We start from the raw sequence: 17,856 nt of genomic DNA, 5'->3' as shown, positions 1-17,856 counted from the left end.
GAAGATGAGCCTCGAGTCACGTTGCAAAGCGACGGGGGAGGTAGCCACTGCGGCGATATGATAGACGAGGCAACAATGGCCGATGTAGAGGTGAATGGTGGTGGCGAGGTGGTGAGCACCATGCGCAAAGCTTGGGTGCCACTCGACGCCGAAGCCGACAATCCGAGGCAGTGAGGGGGCGGAGAGAAGCTGGATGGAGATCCACCGGTGGATGGCAACAGGGCAGCGAGTAATGTAGGCCACTTGCCTCTATTTTGGAAGACTAGATCCTTTGAGCGTAGTTGTTTGTGGAAGGATTCGAGCGCTTGTTAAGATTAGGCATACAATTATAACAAAATAGAGAGTAAAACGAGGAAGCGAAATCAAGATACCGGGTTTAACTTGATCTATCCTTAAGCTAAGAATATATCCAATTGAGGGTTATAATATAATTAACATGTTACAATATTGAATTATAAAAAAGAGAGATTATATATAGGTAATATGACTCAAGCCCAAACTATCAATAAAATACGGGTTTAAATTATAAAAAGTCCTTGGCGGCTCGAGGGGGTGCCTTGCGACTTCCACCGAGGCGGCCCACCATGGACCCTCGCTTTTTTCCTCCGTAGGACTGTCTTGTTTTCCTATCAATTGGGAGTATAAACATCTTGATAGTGATGGCGATTCACGGTGGTTGGAGGCAAGGACAATTGCATAGTGGTAAAAAAGCATGATCAATTGTCGTGGAGATGGTCATTGTGCAATGGCCGGCAAAGCTAGATGAACCACCCCACCCATCGTTGGAAGAAAAATATTATTTTATCTTAATTTTTTTCTTATCAATTCCTCTAACCTGAAGTTTTTTATATCTAGGTGTATTCGGATTAGAGGACTTCATCATACATTGTGAATTTTTCGTCATCCTATCCGGACTCAAATTCAAACTATTGAGAAAATTGATGATTTTAGAGGAATATACAATAATAACTAATGACATTGACAAGACTAATTTTAACCATACTAAGGAAGATTAATGGTCTCAGAGCAGAGAATCCATAATAATATGATGGGTGAAATTGGGAAGGATGTTTCAACTTTTTATCGAATGAAGTATAAGATAAAATGCAAAGAATTTTGCTACAGAGTGCTTCTTAAGCAATGAAAAAAATGATTCCACCAAAAAAATAAACAACAAAATAATGAAATGTACATGGATTTTTCCTTTCATGCCACGGTTACAAATTACTAACATTTTGTTAAGAAACTAAATAATGCAGAAACGCAGGTGTCGGTCCTGGACCGGCCCGTCCCCAAATCCTTCTGGATCCACCATCCGCCCGGTAAGAAACGAAAATGCAAGAAAACCAAACGCAAAAAAGAACAAAATGTAATCTTTTGCAAAGAGTTCACAGCCCCGAACTGAAGTCAAAGTTACGAACTTTCACTCATCTCCTGAAGATCAGAGAAGCCATAGCCGAGAGAGAGATAAGGAAGACCCACCGGAGCTAAGCACAGGGAAAGCACAATCCCGTTCTCCTCTCCAATGGGTCTTCCTTCTTTGACCAGGTTGGGACCTTCGTTCTCCGAATTGCGCCCTTCTTTCGCTTCTCTTCCGGGAATGCTTATTCATCTGACTCTGCTGTTTGGTCGGTGTCTGTGTAGCGCGTGTGGCTCGCTGGGTTTAAGCAGTTCTTCGATGCCGACCGTGCAGCATCTAGGGTTTCGTTGCACTCCCCTCGACGCGTTCTGGGTCCCTCGTAATAGGAGGAATTCCCGCCGGGGGTTTCGCGTGGCTTGCTCTTCCTCTTCAGCTACTGGTAAATTTGGTTTTTTTTGTTCCCTTTTTTTCAGTAATTTCTTGTAAAGTTTATTTCTTGCGCCGTTTCGGGGTGTTGAATTTTCGTGGTTTGCACTCTCGTGTGCTGTGGATTATCACTATGCATGAGTTGAATGGCTTGTGCTTATATCTGGAAGTGGTGCTTCGGTGTGGTGACTAGAAGTAGTCAGAAGTGGATTCTAAATGATGGCTGGATAGGACGTTTCAAAATGTACTGCGAAGGTCAATGCAGATTGCACTCGAGAGAATGCTGTAGACGTACTGCTTGAACTTGGCTTTGCTGCCATTTTGTTGGCTCTGATTTTTCTCATTTGTGGTTATGTTTCGTGTCGGTTTGATAACTGCAAAGTTGTATTCTTATGTGGAAGTTTAGCCATTGGATCTCTTTGATGTCTGGCCATTAATACTGTGGTTGTTACTTTCTTTGGAGAGGTGTCACAGTGATCTCTAGTTTGCTTTTAGTAAGATTAGTTTGATAAATTGATTTGATTGGGAAGTTGTATGTCAGACTTCACATTGGTAGATACTCCACAACTAATGGTTTTCCAATGGTATTTCACACAATGGAGAGGTGTGGAGGCTAGAAAGATGGAGTGGCAATAACTTTCATGTATGACGAATTCTCTGTTATCTAGTATTCTTTTTGGAGCCTTGTTCATTCACATTCAACAAAACCAAGTCAATTATTCAGTCCTCCTTTATCCCCCTTTTGTCTTACTCTCCTTTCTTGTAAGGCATCACTTTGTTTGAAATTTCCCAGTTTGAGTTCATTAATTTTATTTTGCTCTACGAATATATTTTACTTTCAGATCCACTCTTGGTAAGGGCTGCTAGAGGAGATCCTGTGAATAGGCCCCCGGCATGGATGATGCGACAAGCTGGAAGGTATATGGCTGTTTACAGAAAGCTTGCAGAGAAACATCCATCCTTCAGAGAGAGGTCAGAGACCACTGATCTCATTGTGGAAATTTCTTTGCAGCCTTGGGAAGCTTTTCATCCAGATGGGGTTATCATTTTCTCTGACATACTCACCCCTTTACCTGCATTTGGGGTCCCATTTGACATCGAAGAAGTAAGGGGCCCTGTAATCGGGTCCCCAATTCGTTCTGAGGAGGCCTTGAAGTCATTGCATTCAATTGACTTGGGGAAACTTCATTTTGTAGGAGATTCCTTGAGGATCTTGCGGCAGGAGGTAATTGATGATAGCATGACATTCACATGAAGGGGTTCAGCTAATTTATATTAAGTCACCAACAGAGAAATAATTGTCATTGTAGCTACTTGCTTTTTGAACTCATCTTTTATAAAGGTTGAAGGGCGGGCCACTCTACTTGGTTTTGTTGGGGCACCATGGACAATTGCTACATATGTGGTTGAAGGGGGTACGACTCGGACATATACTGTCATAAAAAGCATGTGCCATACAGCGCCGCATGTATTGAGGACTCTCCTATCTCATATTGCTCAAGCAATTGCAGAATATGCCATCTTCCAGGTGGAATCTGGAGCTCATTGTATACAAATATTTGATTCATGGGGTGGACAGCTACCTCCTGACATGTGGGAACACTGGTCAAAGCCTTACATCCAACAGGTAGCAGCTGTTTTCATTCTGATTTCGTCTAACTTCCTTGACACGGTTTCTTTGTTAGACATTCGGTACTACTTACTTTGTCTTGCTGCTAGAGTTGGGCTAAGCACAGATGGTCTGTGCATAAGCTTGGATTGCTGTTTGTGCATGAGGCTCAGTCAAAATGGTTGCATTTTTCTTGGTCTCGAGGGAGAACATTAACTTTAACTGTCGAAATTTGTCATCTTATATGGAAAAGGATGTCATTGACTGCAAGCATCTCTCTCCTATTTGAGTTATCGCATCCTTGTTCTGCCAAGTTTAAGCACCAAGAAAAAAAAAAAAAAAAAAAAACAACAACAACAACAACAAAAGAAATCAAGTGGAAAATGCTTTAAGCTAATCATCCCGTTTTTCGTCTGATCCAATGACCCACATGGGATTGCAGATTGTGGATGTTGTGAGAGAGAGATGCCCAGGAACTCCGCTCGTCCTATACATAAATGGAAATGGTGGCCTTCTTGAGCGAATGACAGAAACTGGAGTGGATGTGATTGGGCTGGACTGGACTGTGGACATGGCAGATGGAAGGAAACGGTTAGGTAGTGGAGTTGGCGTGCAGGGAAATGTTGACCCTGCTTACTTGTTCTCTCCTCTCCCAGCCTTGACTGAAGAAATTCAAAGGTCAATATATTTTTTCAAATTGCCTTGATTTTTATTGGTTGAGTGGCTAAACTTCCTTGTGGTCAAAAGCTTTGGATTGAAGCCTACAACATTTGCTTGGTTGTACTACTGAAAAAGTGTAGATAGGGGATGGTGTTTGATGGCTGACAATTTTGGTAATCTAAAATGAGACAAAGATCTACTCACCTAACATAGTTGGTAGGATCTGGCCTAGATTGAGGGAATTTTCATTGAGGATCCTGCTTTGATCATATGTAGACAAGTTATGGTGACTCAGAAATATGGCAGCTTAAGTTTATTTTGAAATTTGGATAGGTGAACGAAAGGATAATATTTATTAGAGTTTGATCTGACTCGGTACATTTTCCAGGGTTGTGAAATGCGCAGGGCCAAAAGGTCACATTCTTAATCTGGGGCATGGTGTCCTTGTTGGGACACCTGAAGAAGCAGTTGCCCATTTCTTCGATGTAGCCAGGAGTTTAACATATGATTCATTTTTACAAGATCATGCAGCAGAGAAGGCTACACTGGTAGCTTGACTGCAGATGATTACTTTGAGAAAAACCCTCTTGGCGAAGCTTTAGAATTTCAGGATAACTGCTGACTTTTCGCCTTCCTCTTCAGATTCACAGTTTTGGGTATTCATTGAAGGTTCTGTACATGGCTGTGAGCAATATAATTTGTGTCTTTTTCAGTTCAATCTGTAAATGATTATTGTTCAAATGTTACGCGAAATTGCATGTGTCTCGTGACCCTTTCTTTCTCCGCCTACTGTTGTTATCTGCCTTTTGCATTTGGGGGCTTTTCATGAGGTTTAATAAGATTCAATTACATTTTCCAAATATTCATCCTCATATCAGAAGTCTTGTACTCTTGTTGGTTTGGTTAGCACTATATGTTTACTTTGCCGAATACTTCTAATCGGAAAGAACGAAAGAAAGACGATAAGGCGTCATAAAAGCTATGGAAAGAGCTCCTGACGCTATAAGATCGTGGAGAGAGATATTATATTATTAATTGTCCTTGTCACTGGTGGTTGCAATTACCCTTTCTTGATCATGATTCTACGCGGATGGACAAAAGTAGGATCCGCCTAGGACGAGCCTAGCCTAGGTTTGCCGACCCATCACACAAGCATAATATATACATCCCTATCCTCAGCTGGTACACCCTAGAGAAGTGAGGGTGGTCCAGTGCTACAGACATTCTTTGGCATTCCACCTTTTTGGGGTTGTTCTTTGCGAGGTCTGCAGTGATTTAGTTTGGAGCTTATTTCAAGGTGATGAGTGCCTACTCAAATCTGAATTATTGGCAATTTGTGAATCTGTGATCGCGGATTGTCGCTATCTATATATAGCTTTACCAGCTTGTACTGATTGTTCGTAGGTCTCTCATCTCACCTTGTTATGTTTCGCTGTTCGAAGCTTCAAATGCGTGAACTTGCTTACTTGTCAAAACATTAGAATTGCCACTTGCGACTCAAGATTGATTGGGTCATAACCCAACCAAACTTCCTCTAACATGCACTTTTAGGATGGCCTATTTTCGGAGGCCAACCTGAATCGTGAATTTAGATATCCTTGGTGGGGACTATTGTCAATGCTTAAAGTCTCCAGATTGACAAAATCAGGCCATATACAACTTGTCCACAGCATAGCATCTGATCGATTTCCTTTGTCGAGTTCTGGTGCATGTCCTTTTCTTTCTAAAGCGAATGCTATCATAGCGTTGAGAAGCCAACAGTCATTTTATTCGTCACTTTTTATATCCACCTGAATGTAGGTGTAGATTAAGCGTATCACTTAAAGTTAGATTTCCCATATTATTTTCACAAATAATCTTGTGTTTCGGTTATCCAACTGAAATTCTCAAGAGATAATTGTCCAAAAAATCTTAAACCTATTATGTGGCGGTCAATTCGGTTACAAGCTTTTCAATTTTTCTAATTTAATTTTAAACTTTTTAACAATTTATCGGAATATTCTAGCCAATTTTGTGTTAGGATGCTCACGTGAGTGACTTGTATTAGAGAACTCCCACATTAAGGAATTTATATGATGTAGAGCAGTTAATAATTGACTTATAACTCATTGGCTTAAATTTTTGAGTGAATATGGGCCCAAATAAATATATTGGCGGTCTTGGATTTGGACTTTTGTTGCATGCTTCCAACAAATCGTATTGGAGCCCATGGTTGTGGTTTCTAGGTAGGTGAGCTTGGACTTGGGTTGCCTCTTAGCAATCTCTCCAAGTAAAAGTATCGAAATTCTACTATGCACTTTCAACATTGGCCAGAATTTGCTGATGTGGACATTAGCCATCTTATGTGGTGAACCCGCGCTACTATTGATATTTATTGCAATTTTTTAATTTTCTAATTTTTTGATTTTTTGATTTTTTTTTCCATTTTCACTGTGGCTAGGGAGGTCTACCTAGGCCCTTCCTTGGATTGTTGCCCACACCAAATCGCCTAGGGCAACCTTTGCCGATTGTTTCCATGGTAGGTTGCCCTAGGCAATCCCCTCATCCAGGCTAGCTTGTAGTCGGCCGTTTGTTGTCGGGAAAAAAGAAATAAAAATAAAAATAATAAGTTGTACAAATTATTCATGTTAGTGTTGACCACACCACTTAAGACGCTCGGTGATCATTTTAGCGATTTTCAATCAAAATTACTTAGAAAGACTACATTGACAAATTGTCAAAGGATTTATAATTAAATCTTCATAATTAAATGTTTAAAATTGAATCGGTTGTCTTACAATATGTTTATAACTTTTTGGAGATTTTTTCATTTTTTAGCTCGCATATGTCCTCATTTATCGAGGTGCAATATCTCGAAGTTACGGATTTTATTCACGAAAGTTGAGTATGTACGTATCAGCCTGTTTCGTGTTTCCTGGCCACTTTCAGATTTCTTTTCCCCTTAAGCTTGTTTGAATGACATTCAAACACATTCTCCTTCATAAGCTTGGCGTAGAGTACATGAATTTGGGACTTTCCTTTGGTAAAAGGGCGAGTAATAAGAATAACAGTGACAACTACGGCAATAGTAATAAGTTAGCAAAATTGAATTGAAGATTTCTCGGACTAACACACAAATTTTGGGAAAATTATCAAATAAGTCTCAAATTTATTGCTTGAATGCCAATTAAATTCTAAATTTTTAGTTTGGTCAATTTAGTCCGTTGAGAAAACCTCAAGGAATTTTGGTTCCGACAAAACCATTTCTCATGATTTTATAGATTTAATCAATTAAAATGTTATTTCTGCTCAGGTGGCTTCAATTAATAATCCGATATCAGTGAATCTATCTTAAACGCCAAGTGAAAAGGGCTCAAAAGACCAGATGGACCTTAAGGTGAACAAGTCGAGAGAATGGGATGTTCACGAGGACTTGGAAGAACCAATAGGTGAACAAGTCTGTGGAAGCCTCATTCACTTACGTGCTTAGGAAAATCGATGGACTATCATCAGCCAATTAAATGGGCAGAACCGCAGGAGGTTGATAGAAGCTATTGCTCATATTAAGGTAAGAAGATTATTATGTGTCACGTGGAATAATAAACGAAATCCTAGATATTGATTTCACTGGTATCGATCGGAAAGGAATTTGACTGTCGATCACAAGTCTGGAATTACAAATTCATTCACTTTGAGGAGAATCGAATCAATCATCCATTATATTGTTGGACAAGTTTTATTTCCTTATTTGGAGTTTTTATTCTTGGAGGCAACGAGATTGCTAAGGGTCTGTTTGTATGCGCAAACAGGTTTCTGGAGATTTATTTGTTATCTACAACGGAAAAATTGATCATCTCAAAGATCGTTCAATGATCAACTTAAAGGTTGACAATTATAAGATGGATCAATGCAAGGTAAAGTAGATAAAGATGAACTGCAAGAATTACGTGGACACTTTATTTATTTCGTGTTCAATTGAATCACTTACTAAGAGTTATACATTAATTGTAATCTTTTGAGAAGTGTGTAAGTATTGTAGTGGTGCATGTAAATTGGTAGTGTGATCTTTCAGCTTTGGGTAAAAGCAATGCAAGTTAGGACTGACAACTTAAAGAGCTACTAGTGAAATCTATCATTGTGATGGTTGTTGGTCTAGATGAGCAGATATAGGCTTGATTTAAGCAAACCACTATAAACCTACATGTATCAATCTTTATCCCTTCACTCCCAATTTTAATTGTTTGATAGAAGCACCACATGCATAGTAGCTTCATATACTTGCATCTATCAATTTGTTCTTGCATATATTAACTTGATTTTGTTTAATTCCATAAAAATTTATCAAGGTTCATTTTATAACCTATTCACCCTCCTTTTGAGTATTATCCTAAGCCATAAATCTTTTGACAATATGTCAATATAGTCATTCCGATAAATTTTGATCGGCAATCATTGACATAGACATCGACCGTTTTATATATACACAACAAATATTAACGTAGACAATATTTGCAATTTTTCAAAAAAAAATTATGAATATTTTTCTTTTCTTTTCCTTTTCTTTTTTACTATTTGCCTTTGCCAATCACCAAGACCTTAGTGATGATTGGTGGAGGCCGTTGGTCAAAGTCTAGGGCAGGCCCTTCCATGTAGGACGGTCGACACTGACTGGACTTTCACGTTAATGATTTTTAGTCAAAATTATCTGTAATTACTACATTGACAAATCACGAAATGGTTTATGACGAAACTGGCCAAATCGAAATGTCTAAGGGCTAGTTGTTTCACATAGAACAATTGATGCTAACTAGATTGTCGCATCAGTGATTTCAGACCAAAATTGACTAGAATGACTATATTAACAAATTGCCAAGAGGTTTATGACAAAGTTAGGAAAATCGAAAAGTTTAGTACTAAATTGGTATTCTACGATAAATTTACGCCGTTTTTGATAATTATCCCCGTCAATCTCAAACTACACCAACTTAGCTAATGGTGTAGCTACCTTTTCATTCATTCTCTTCTTCCCTACTCAAGCATCCTTGGCCAAGCATTTTTCACAAAGAGATCAAAAGGGCAAAAAGTGTCAAATTAAACAAGTAATCACTATTAGAGAAGGCACTGACCCATGATGGTCGAATTGAAAAAATAAAATTAAATAGGTTGACATGACTATATGAATAGAGAGGAAGCAAAACGCTTATCCTATGAATGTTAATTTATTATTTTTTATTAATTTGGGAGAGAAGCTGGACCATTTCTTGTGCTCAATCATCCATTCGCAAGAAGTGGGAAACAAAGTGGCCACGAAGGGAAATTCATTCTTTAATTTGGATTTTATGCAACTTGGCATATTCATCACTAATGCGGCTCATAATCACGCCTTGACAGAGATTGGAGATAATTATTCCCCATCTTAAACAAAATTTAATAGTTTCAAAAGCACTTTTTGACTCGTTAATTGTTATTAAATAAAGCAAACTCGATAGAAGATATCAACCTTAAAATTTTAGGAGGAAAAAAAAAATCTTAAAAGCCCAAATATCTTCTATCAAGGTGAACTATAAGCAACATCTTAATTTGAAAATGTCAAGATAATTGCCAATTGAGCCTCATAAAATCTCTCACATTCTACAGTTGAATTAGAATCTTTTCTCTTTCTTACTCATTCTACGACCACTAAAATTTATTTCTTAGAACAATTTTAATTTGCAATTCTTTTCTCTTTCTTGCACATTTAGAACATTCTTCATTTTTTTCTTCTAATGCATATGCGTCTACCTAGTCATAACTATGTACTAACCACCAACATGAGGAATTAGCCACCCACAATCATCACAGCTATCACTGTATGCCCATCCTAACTTGCTGAAGTGCTTGTCTTTGCCATCTAGTTTTCCATCTTGTCTGAATCGCATCAGTCTGCCAGCCTAAATTCAACTTCAACCAGCAAAACCTCTGCTGTAAAATTTTGAGGAAGCTTCAAAGATAAAGAAACTTGACCCCTTTTATTTGGCTAAATTGCAGGGTGGGGATTAACAAGGAAGGGTGAAGAGCAAACACAAACTCAGTGGGAAGTAGGTTCCTTCTAAGTGTGACTACGTGAGAAAAGAAACAATCCCTCAATAGAACTCTATAGATTGACGTGTCTCCATGTGAATGTTGTTCTGCGTTTAGCACACGATGACAACTTGATGACTTTTCTTCTCGATAGATAAAACGAGCACTAAATAGCTTTAGAGACAACATCAAAAGATTGTAGATCTGCTGTCAAAGATCTTTGAAAGAGAGATTGATTTTTTCAATGAAGAGAAATGTGGTTCCCGATTGGGTCAAAGATACCAAATCTAACGTCCAAAAAGGCAATGAGGAATCCAAAGATTTAAAAAAATAAAATGAACCAAACTATATAAAAATGATCAATATGTGGGGCAGCAAGATCTTTAGGTGGGGAATTCTTCTCTAAGGTTAACATATTCATTCAATTCAGGAGTGGTTTGATGGACCTATAAGAATATCATATGCGTACAATAAACTATTGCTAGTGTAGAAATATGTATGTCATCGAATGCATAGCAATTCGATCAACAGAGAGTAATAAGACAGATTTATGAATGTGCTGTGAAAGAATATGCGAGAACCCAATAAATTGAACTGCATGAGTAGCATGATAATGCATGCAATATCAATGTAATTTCAAGTAAGTACACGTTTGCATAAAATATGGAAATAGGCACGGTGCATGGCGCTCAGAGAGAGAGAGAGAGATCTGTCGGGGAAAGTTGCAGTGGTCATAGAGTTGCATCAATAGTTATACATATGGTGGAAGACATTCATGAACTCAAATGTTTCAAACCTCCAAACAGTCATCACCTGAGTTGAAAAGATTGGAAAAGAAGAAATTGAGACTCACCCACAAGGCAAGTATTCCTCTATCACTGCTGCATTGGATACTTGCCTCTCTCAATTAAGGAAAAGTACAGTTCTTGAGTCATAAAAAAGCAATCTTGATTCTGGAAAAGACTATATATGATAGGCAATAAGGGCTCCAAAGAGTAATTTGGACTTTTCACGCTCACTCAAGCTCCTGGAATGAGATGAAAAATAATTAGAAATCCACAATCAGGAATTCATAACATCAAAATGTTCAATGACCACATGCTTGGTATTCAACACGGAGAAAATTATTAACAAGATAATTGACAGTCACATGGACATACACATTTTTACTTAGCGCATTAGAGAGTACATATTGCCAGATATACTTCAAATTTAGCATCACATTAGAAGAACTACGCATATTGAACAGTTCATATTGGAATTATCTTCATATAAACTTTCTATGTCTATGTTTGTGTAATATAAACACCAGAAGAGAGGATTGATGAATGAAAGTATTGTAACTAGTATATACATATATATTATCCGCAACTAACACCGGGTTTCTATTTGCCTGATAATGTGCCTATATATATGTAGGAATATAATGCTTGTGGATTTTGCGTCATGGGTAAAATGTCAGCCAGTAGCTCATATCTGATGCAGAGAGAAGGCGATCTGACTTATGTTGTATTCTCAATTTTGGTGTTGTTTTAGCACTATCAGCCAAAGCATGATCCAAGAAGACTGGTACTATTCTAGGCACAAGATCTTAGCGTTAGAGTGTGATATTAACAAGGCACATGAAGATGATCTACCAAGTGTTTTAGCATGTGTCCTCATATATACAATCATTCTCACCTTGCTAATCAAGATGTGAGTGATTTAAATGAGGGGATCTGATTTCATGTCCATTCATGGCGGGCAAAAAATCGTGCAGAATCTAAAAAGAGTTATGATCATATAAAAAGAAAGCATACATATTTGAGAATTAATTAATTAATTATTCAAATCAAAGACCAGTTGAGAGAGAGAGAGAGAGAGAGAGAGAGCATTTTTCTTACGCAGCATCGACAGAGAGAGAGAGCATTTTTCCTACCCAGCATCGAATGTGTCCTAAGAGTGAAAAACGTCAGGGAAAAAGTTACCAAGTACTGTTTCTGTCTTTTCTTGTAGCGACTGCGTACTGTGCGGATTAGGGTTTTATGAAGCTCATGTGTGGTAGGGTTTTCAAAGTAACGACAACTCATATATACTGTCTAGATATGAAAGAACGTACACACGCTGCAACCATCATGATGTGCAAACTTAACCTTTCAAGAAGCACATCAATCTTGCTTAAGCTAAAAAAGCCGTATCAATAAGCCAATATAATCATCATATACTCCTCATAACAATTGCATATATTGCATACTTGATCAACAGATTTCATCTTCTCAACCCAGATCAACCCAGAATTGAAGAAGTATAGAGAAATCGAATTACCAGTTCCTAGAATCTTTGTAGCTCAAGATTGGTGAAGAGGAATACTTGAGCTAGAAGTACTATTGGGCTTCATCAAACTCCGATTCGGTCTCTTCTTTTTCTTCTTGTAGGGAATTCCTCTAGCCTTGGCCTGAGAATCCCTTACTTCGCGTAAGTAGACCCGAATAGAGCTACTGGCGAATGGGTTCGTCTCTGGCAACCCGCCGTTTTCTTCATAGGCAGCCCTCAGCCTACCGATGAGCGCATCAAGGCTTCCCCACGCTTGCTTGAGCGGGCATGTGCAAGGCCCCGGCGGCTCAGGCTGGCCAAAGTACACACACCCGTTGAAGTGCACCTTAGTCTTTCCAAACTGATCAAGGTATCGGAGGAATTCCAAGACATGAGTGGAGTTGCACTGGGAGATTGCGACTGGAGGCCTTTGGTTGCTCAAGTACTGCCCAAAAGTGTTCCAGTCTCGTCGCTTCTGTGACTCGTAGCGGCTCAGTTGAGTCGGTTGCGGCAGATGGTCACCGGAAGGCGCGACGGATCTCGAGGATCCTTCCTGTATGGGATCTTTCCCTCTATTATCCATCGACATGACACAGCTTTTTCTCTGGGAAATCAAGAATTTTTCCTTCCCTCAAGGTTTCTCTGCATAAGCTTGTATAGGACTGATTTCCCTTGGAAGAGAAATTATTGAGGAGGTTTTAAGGAGAAGAGCGGAGAGGAAGAAGTGGAGGAAGACGAAGTTAACATCATGGGGGCTACTCGAGGAGACACGAAATGGGTCCTTTGAAAGTGCTTTTCGCTATAGCCCTTATTTTCCTTTTTTTCTTTTCTTCCTTCTTATTGGTATTATTTTGTCACCTTTGATGTACTGTCACCAATTAAATTATTCTTTTCTTTTCCATTTAAAATATGATAATTATGCTTCCATCACCCAATGAATGATTATAGTGTGTGCATTAGCATATTTAGCACCACTGTTTAGTGGCCACCTGAGTCTAGCCAGTTTGAGTATAAGATTATTTGAGTTGGGGTGGGTTTCATGGTCTTAGTATATGTGCCTAGCTATACATCTCTCTAAAATAAGATTAATTTGGAACGAATCACATATCACCAAGTATACTGTGAGAGATCCAAACAAAAATTCGGACGATGATCACTTTTAAGGATAATAAGTTCAAAGATATGACAGATCACTTTTTCAATTCTAGGCTAAGTTCACTTAATATTGGTGGAATGAGTTAATGATAGATCAAGAAACACATGTTTAACACCAAATCCAACCCTAGTTTCCTTTTACCCTTAAACACAAAGCAGAATGACTACGTGGAAAACGTTTTTCTAAACGCGATCGCTTGAATTTTTTGAAATATCATGTGAAAAGAATACCAAAAATTCCAAACTTTACCTAAAACTTTTTTTTGTGATATGAAAAACCCCAAACTTTATCAACCGTGACATATTTACCCCAAACTTTTTTCGTGACACAAAAAATCCCGAACTTGTATTCGTGTGACACATTTATCATAAACTTAGGACAATTTTTTTGATAAAAAAAAAAAAACTTAGGGCATTTTTGTCTTTACATTTTATTTTTTTTTTTTAATTTTTATTTTTTGTTTTTTCTTCTTCTTCTTTCTTCCCTCGGCCGGCCATGGCGGAGGAAGAGAGAAAAGAAAAAAAGGAAAAAATAAAAAAAAGGAAAATAGAAAAATAAGACGAAAATGTCATTGGTGAGGTAAATGTGTCACGGTTAGCAAAATTTGAGATTTTTCATGTCACAAATAAAAGTTTTGAGGGTAAATTTGTTACTTTGGATAAAGTTTGGGATTTTTTTGGTGGTCTTTTCCCAAATATTATTCAATGAAAAATGTTTTCGTTAGTGACAGTAATTTATAGTTGACAATGAAAATATTTGTCATTCACTTATTTTTGTAAAAGCGATTATTTTTAGAAAAATATTTTTCAAATCATTCATTTTTATGAAACAAACGCACTCTTAATATAAAAATAAAAACTTCCAGTTTCCCAGTCATATTATTATATCTACAAGCTCGTATAGTGTATGGTGCGAATATATTATGTGTGTTTATAATATTGTACGTGGTGAATGTGATTCAGGTGCATATGCCAAATGGAGTAATTAGTAATTTCGTCTCTGATTAATAGAGAGATTTGTCTGCTCCTTTATAGGTTCAGATGCTTAGGAATGACTAATACAGTTGGTTAATTAGTTTTGTCTGCTCTTTAAGCTATGCTCATGGAAGGTACTGTCCAGCACCTAGCTATATGAGGATGGCTTTTTCTTGGGCGGAATTATAAAATCAGAGATGGAAAAAAATATCGTCACCAAACACATCCTTATATAAGTTCTTATGATTATTTTAACTTCTGATAAGATAATAAAATAAGGGATGGATAAATGGTTGCTCAGCAATAATCTGAAATTTAGTACCTCAAGAAAATTGCAGCAGGAAAAAGCGGGTCAATGCCGCTTCCGGCCTTAAGTTTTTTCAAAGTAAAGCATCTAAGACCCTTTTTTCTAGCATCATCATATTACTTATGGACAACGTTAATTTATAAAGTCAGGCGTCAAAATTTTGACGGAGACATGGTCCCATAGGAAGACCTCGTCTTCGATAACTAAAAATCGTTCATTTTATCATTGCAGTGGAGGGTTTCATCTGGTTCAGAGTTCCAGGATCCACAAAAAGAGTGATTTAAATCATAGCAAATTAATGACTCCTAGTATTGAGCTGCTTGATTTCGATTCCCCCGCATCGTGTGGTCATCTTCGCACAGTGCTCGATCCACCTTCTTGAATATTTACTTAATATCAACATCGACCGATTAAATATTTCTTCCTGCAATCTTGCCTAATGCTCACTCAATAAACTCTTTGAATTCGATTATCCAATGTAACGAACGCTTGTGACGACCGCCGACCTCCGGACCTAATTTCTTGACGAATTACAATGATGTGCACGTTCAAACCACTTATTAATCCCATCCTCCTTCTGGGTGCACATTAATTTCAACTCAATTATTCTACAACAGGATATAGTACCTATTTTGTTTTGTTGTTATCCCTTGATTTTTTTTTTTCTTTGCTAATAGTCCTGATTTATCAATAACCTTTTTTGGCCTAATCAATTGCGTGAGAGTAACATACAAGTAATCCTCCACTGCAAATATCATATAATATCCTCTCGGTACGGATTGCGAGCGATGTTTTTGTTGTTTTTCACGTTTCCTTTTCCAACTTTTTCCTGACTTTATCATTGGACTTTTTTCACGGATGTTGCATAAAAGACGAAGGAATACGAGATTTAGGCCCTTTAGCTTGTTTGCAGAATTTCAGTGTGTATTGCTCTGTTCACTTCCTTTATGAGTGCATGCAGACGGTCCAGTTTTTCTTTTTCGTGTTCACATTAGATTGAGAACCAAACAGAAGTATATTTTGGCTTCTAGAAAAGAATCTTATGTAGTGCCAAATCAATTTGGTATGCGACCTGAAGAGAGGTTTGAAATGTCCACATCAATACAATTTCCGAACGATTTGCTCAGCAACCATTTCTTAAAAGTTTATTCATGTTAAGGCATTTTTCTGCATTATTGCCTATGCCTCATAAGTCGTTCGCTTGGCAAATTTCTTAAGCTGCGTTTGGTCCTCCATATTCCGGTTGGAGTATGATAGGATGAAGTGAAATTAAAAATCCTTTAAAAATCTCATCCTATGTTGGGGCAATTTAAGATAGGATCAAAAAAAATTTACGATATATCTAGCTACTTCAGCCTCCACCCTCCACTTCGGACACTCTTGTAGTGTCAAGAGTCTAATGTCCGATCCATCACCGCTGGCTTCCTCGTGGTCACTGTTGTCTATGTAAACCTTGCGTGAGGGTCGTGACCCCTTGTCTTTGTCAAAGAAATAGACGAATAAAATGTCGGCTGAGAAATTTGACGTAAATGGTGGGACCCAGATTGGATTAAAAAAATAATAAATAACTCAACAATTCATACTATCTTCCAACGGAGTAATAAAGTGTCACATTTGGTCACTTCATTGGCATTGTGCGAGGACCATCGCTAAGATAGCCCGACCATCGTCACTTCCAACCATGGCACGATGGACATCGCCCACAACCATGCTGGTCGTGATCGTGTTCGAACGAGTGAGGTGAAAAGGAGTCTAAAGACTTACCGTGCGAGGATTGTATAGATCATCCTCTCCACCAGCTCCCTATGGCACACCTTTCACTTGTGACTCATGAGCCGAATGTTTATTTGCTGGTAGGTGAAAATGGCAAGCACACCATTGGCTTGCTAGCAACCAACCTCTCAAGCTTTTGAGTTCCACCTATTATGCATCGGGATGGCCATAATAGTGTTCTGGTGCACAGTGCACACCCACGACGCACCCCTTGTCCACTGTTGCCTCCCTCGTCGCCTCTAGATAGTCCTGTCGCTTTCTTCCGCGATGGAGTTCGGCCGCACGTCCTACAAGAAGTACCTCTTGCTGTTCACGAGGCCGTACCATAACTTCGTGAACTCGTGTCCGTTGAGAGCCGGCATGCTCCCGAGGTCGACTTCCTCGAGACTGTAGTTTGTAACGACAGACGTCCGGAAATGGAAATTTTCGAAGATTTTTGAACGAGAAGGATTTTCACTCCTATTTTAGGTTGCACAAAACATATGATGGGATCTTTTTATAAACCAAAGGACATTTAAATGGTTTCAAATCATCCTATCTCAATCTGAATCTTGACAACAAAACATCGACGAAATGATTGGCCATGATTGGAAGTGACAAGGACTGGCTGTCGCGGGGGTACTCCTTGCGCAATGGCTGGCAAAGCAATATTCGGACACGTCCTCAATCACTCAATTGTCGAGAGATACAAGGCATGTCAAGTTATTTTAAAAAAAGTTTAGTCCAACCCAGGTTTATCTTACTTCCTATCTCAATATTTATCTGGTACGAAGGATATTATCAAAATACCGAATAAGATCATTTGTTATTCTATCCAAACTCAACTCTAGACAATCAAACGTAACATTGATGTTCAAATTTGAGTTTGAATACCCTCTTTATGTCTTTGTTTGGGTGTTTTAGTTTTATTTAGCCTAATAGAAACAAATGAGAAACCAGAAGATTACAAAATGAAACTGACTTTAAAGCACGATAACGGAATACAGTTGGGCCGAATAAGCCCAAATCTAAATTGCGAAAGCCCATTTCATGTACTCGTAGGATGGGTTAAGAAAAAGGGGTGATCTTGTGCACCTCAGCTATGGGAAAAAGCGAGGAACTAATTGACACAGAAATAGCGAAAAGTCTCGTATAAATGGAAACAAGTGATCTTGTTTTGTGATACTTCATATGATGGCAAATTGAGCACCAAAATAATTATTTTCTCAGATTGAGGATGATCCGTAAATAAAACGAGGCTTCAATTATTTGATCTTGAAG

General features: G+C 38.4%; 2 protein-coding genes across 3 annotated transcripts; one reads left to right on the top strand and one right to left on the bottom strand.

Annotated features, from left to right (window-relative positions):
• The first annotated feature begins 1,340 nt into the window (after window positions 1-1,340).
• On the top strand, window positions 1,341-4,918 carry LOC104448542 (uroporphyrinogen decarboxylase 1, chloroplastic). Its single transcript, XM_010062397.3, has 6 exons — window positions 1,341-1,548; window positions 1,645-1,799; window positions 2,629-3,011; window positions 3,129-3,413; window positions 3,838-4,073; window positions 4,444-4,918. The coding sequence occupies exons 1-6, from the start codon at window positions 1,526-1,528 to the stop codon at window positions 4,610-4,612; spliced, it is 1,251 nt and encodes a 416-aa protein (XP_010060699.2). The 5' UTR covers window positions 1,341-1,525; the 3' UTR covers window positions 4,613-4,918.
• A 5,886-nt stretch (window positions 4,919-10,804) lies between these two features.
• Window positions 10,805-13,160, bottom strand: LOC104448541 (protein LIGHT-DEPENDENT SHORT HYPOCOTYLS 10). 2 transcript variants are annotated; one of them, XR_001988659.2, is made up of 3 exons: window positions 12,399-13,160; window positions 11,978-12,029; window positions 10,805-11,121 (listed from the first exon to the last, which is right to left on the bottom strand). XR_001988659.2 is itself a non-coding variant. In XM_018876757.2 (2 exons), the coding sequence occupies exon 1, from the start codon at window positions 12,973-12,975 to the stop codon at window positions 12,421-12,423; it is 555 nt and encodes a 184-aa protein (XP_018732302.1). In that variant the 5' UTR covers window positions 12,976-13,158; the 3' UTR covers window positions 10,805-11,121; window positions 12,399-12,420. The 2 variants fall into 2 exon arrangements, 1 of the variants encoding a protein (XP_018732302.1); XM_018876757.2 differs by lacking the exon at window positions 11,978-12,029 and having other exon boundaries at window positions 12,399-13,158.
• Between the last annotated feature and the right edge of the window lie 4,696 nt (window positions 13,161-17,856).

This window comes from Eucalyptus grandis, chromosome 6, assembly GCF_016545825.1.
Source record: "Eucalyptus grandis isolate ANBG69807.140 chromosome 6, ASM1654582v1, whole genome shotgun sequence".
NCBI classification, from domain to species: domain Eukaryota; kingdom Viridiplantae; phylum Streptophyta; class Magnoliopsida; order Myrtales; family Myrtaceae; genus Eucalyptus; species Eucalyptus grandis.
Note: the sequence above shows the minus strand (reverse complement) of the source record. Positions and strands in the feature narration are given on the sequence as shown.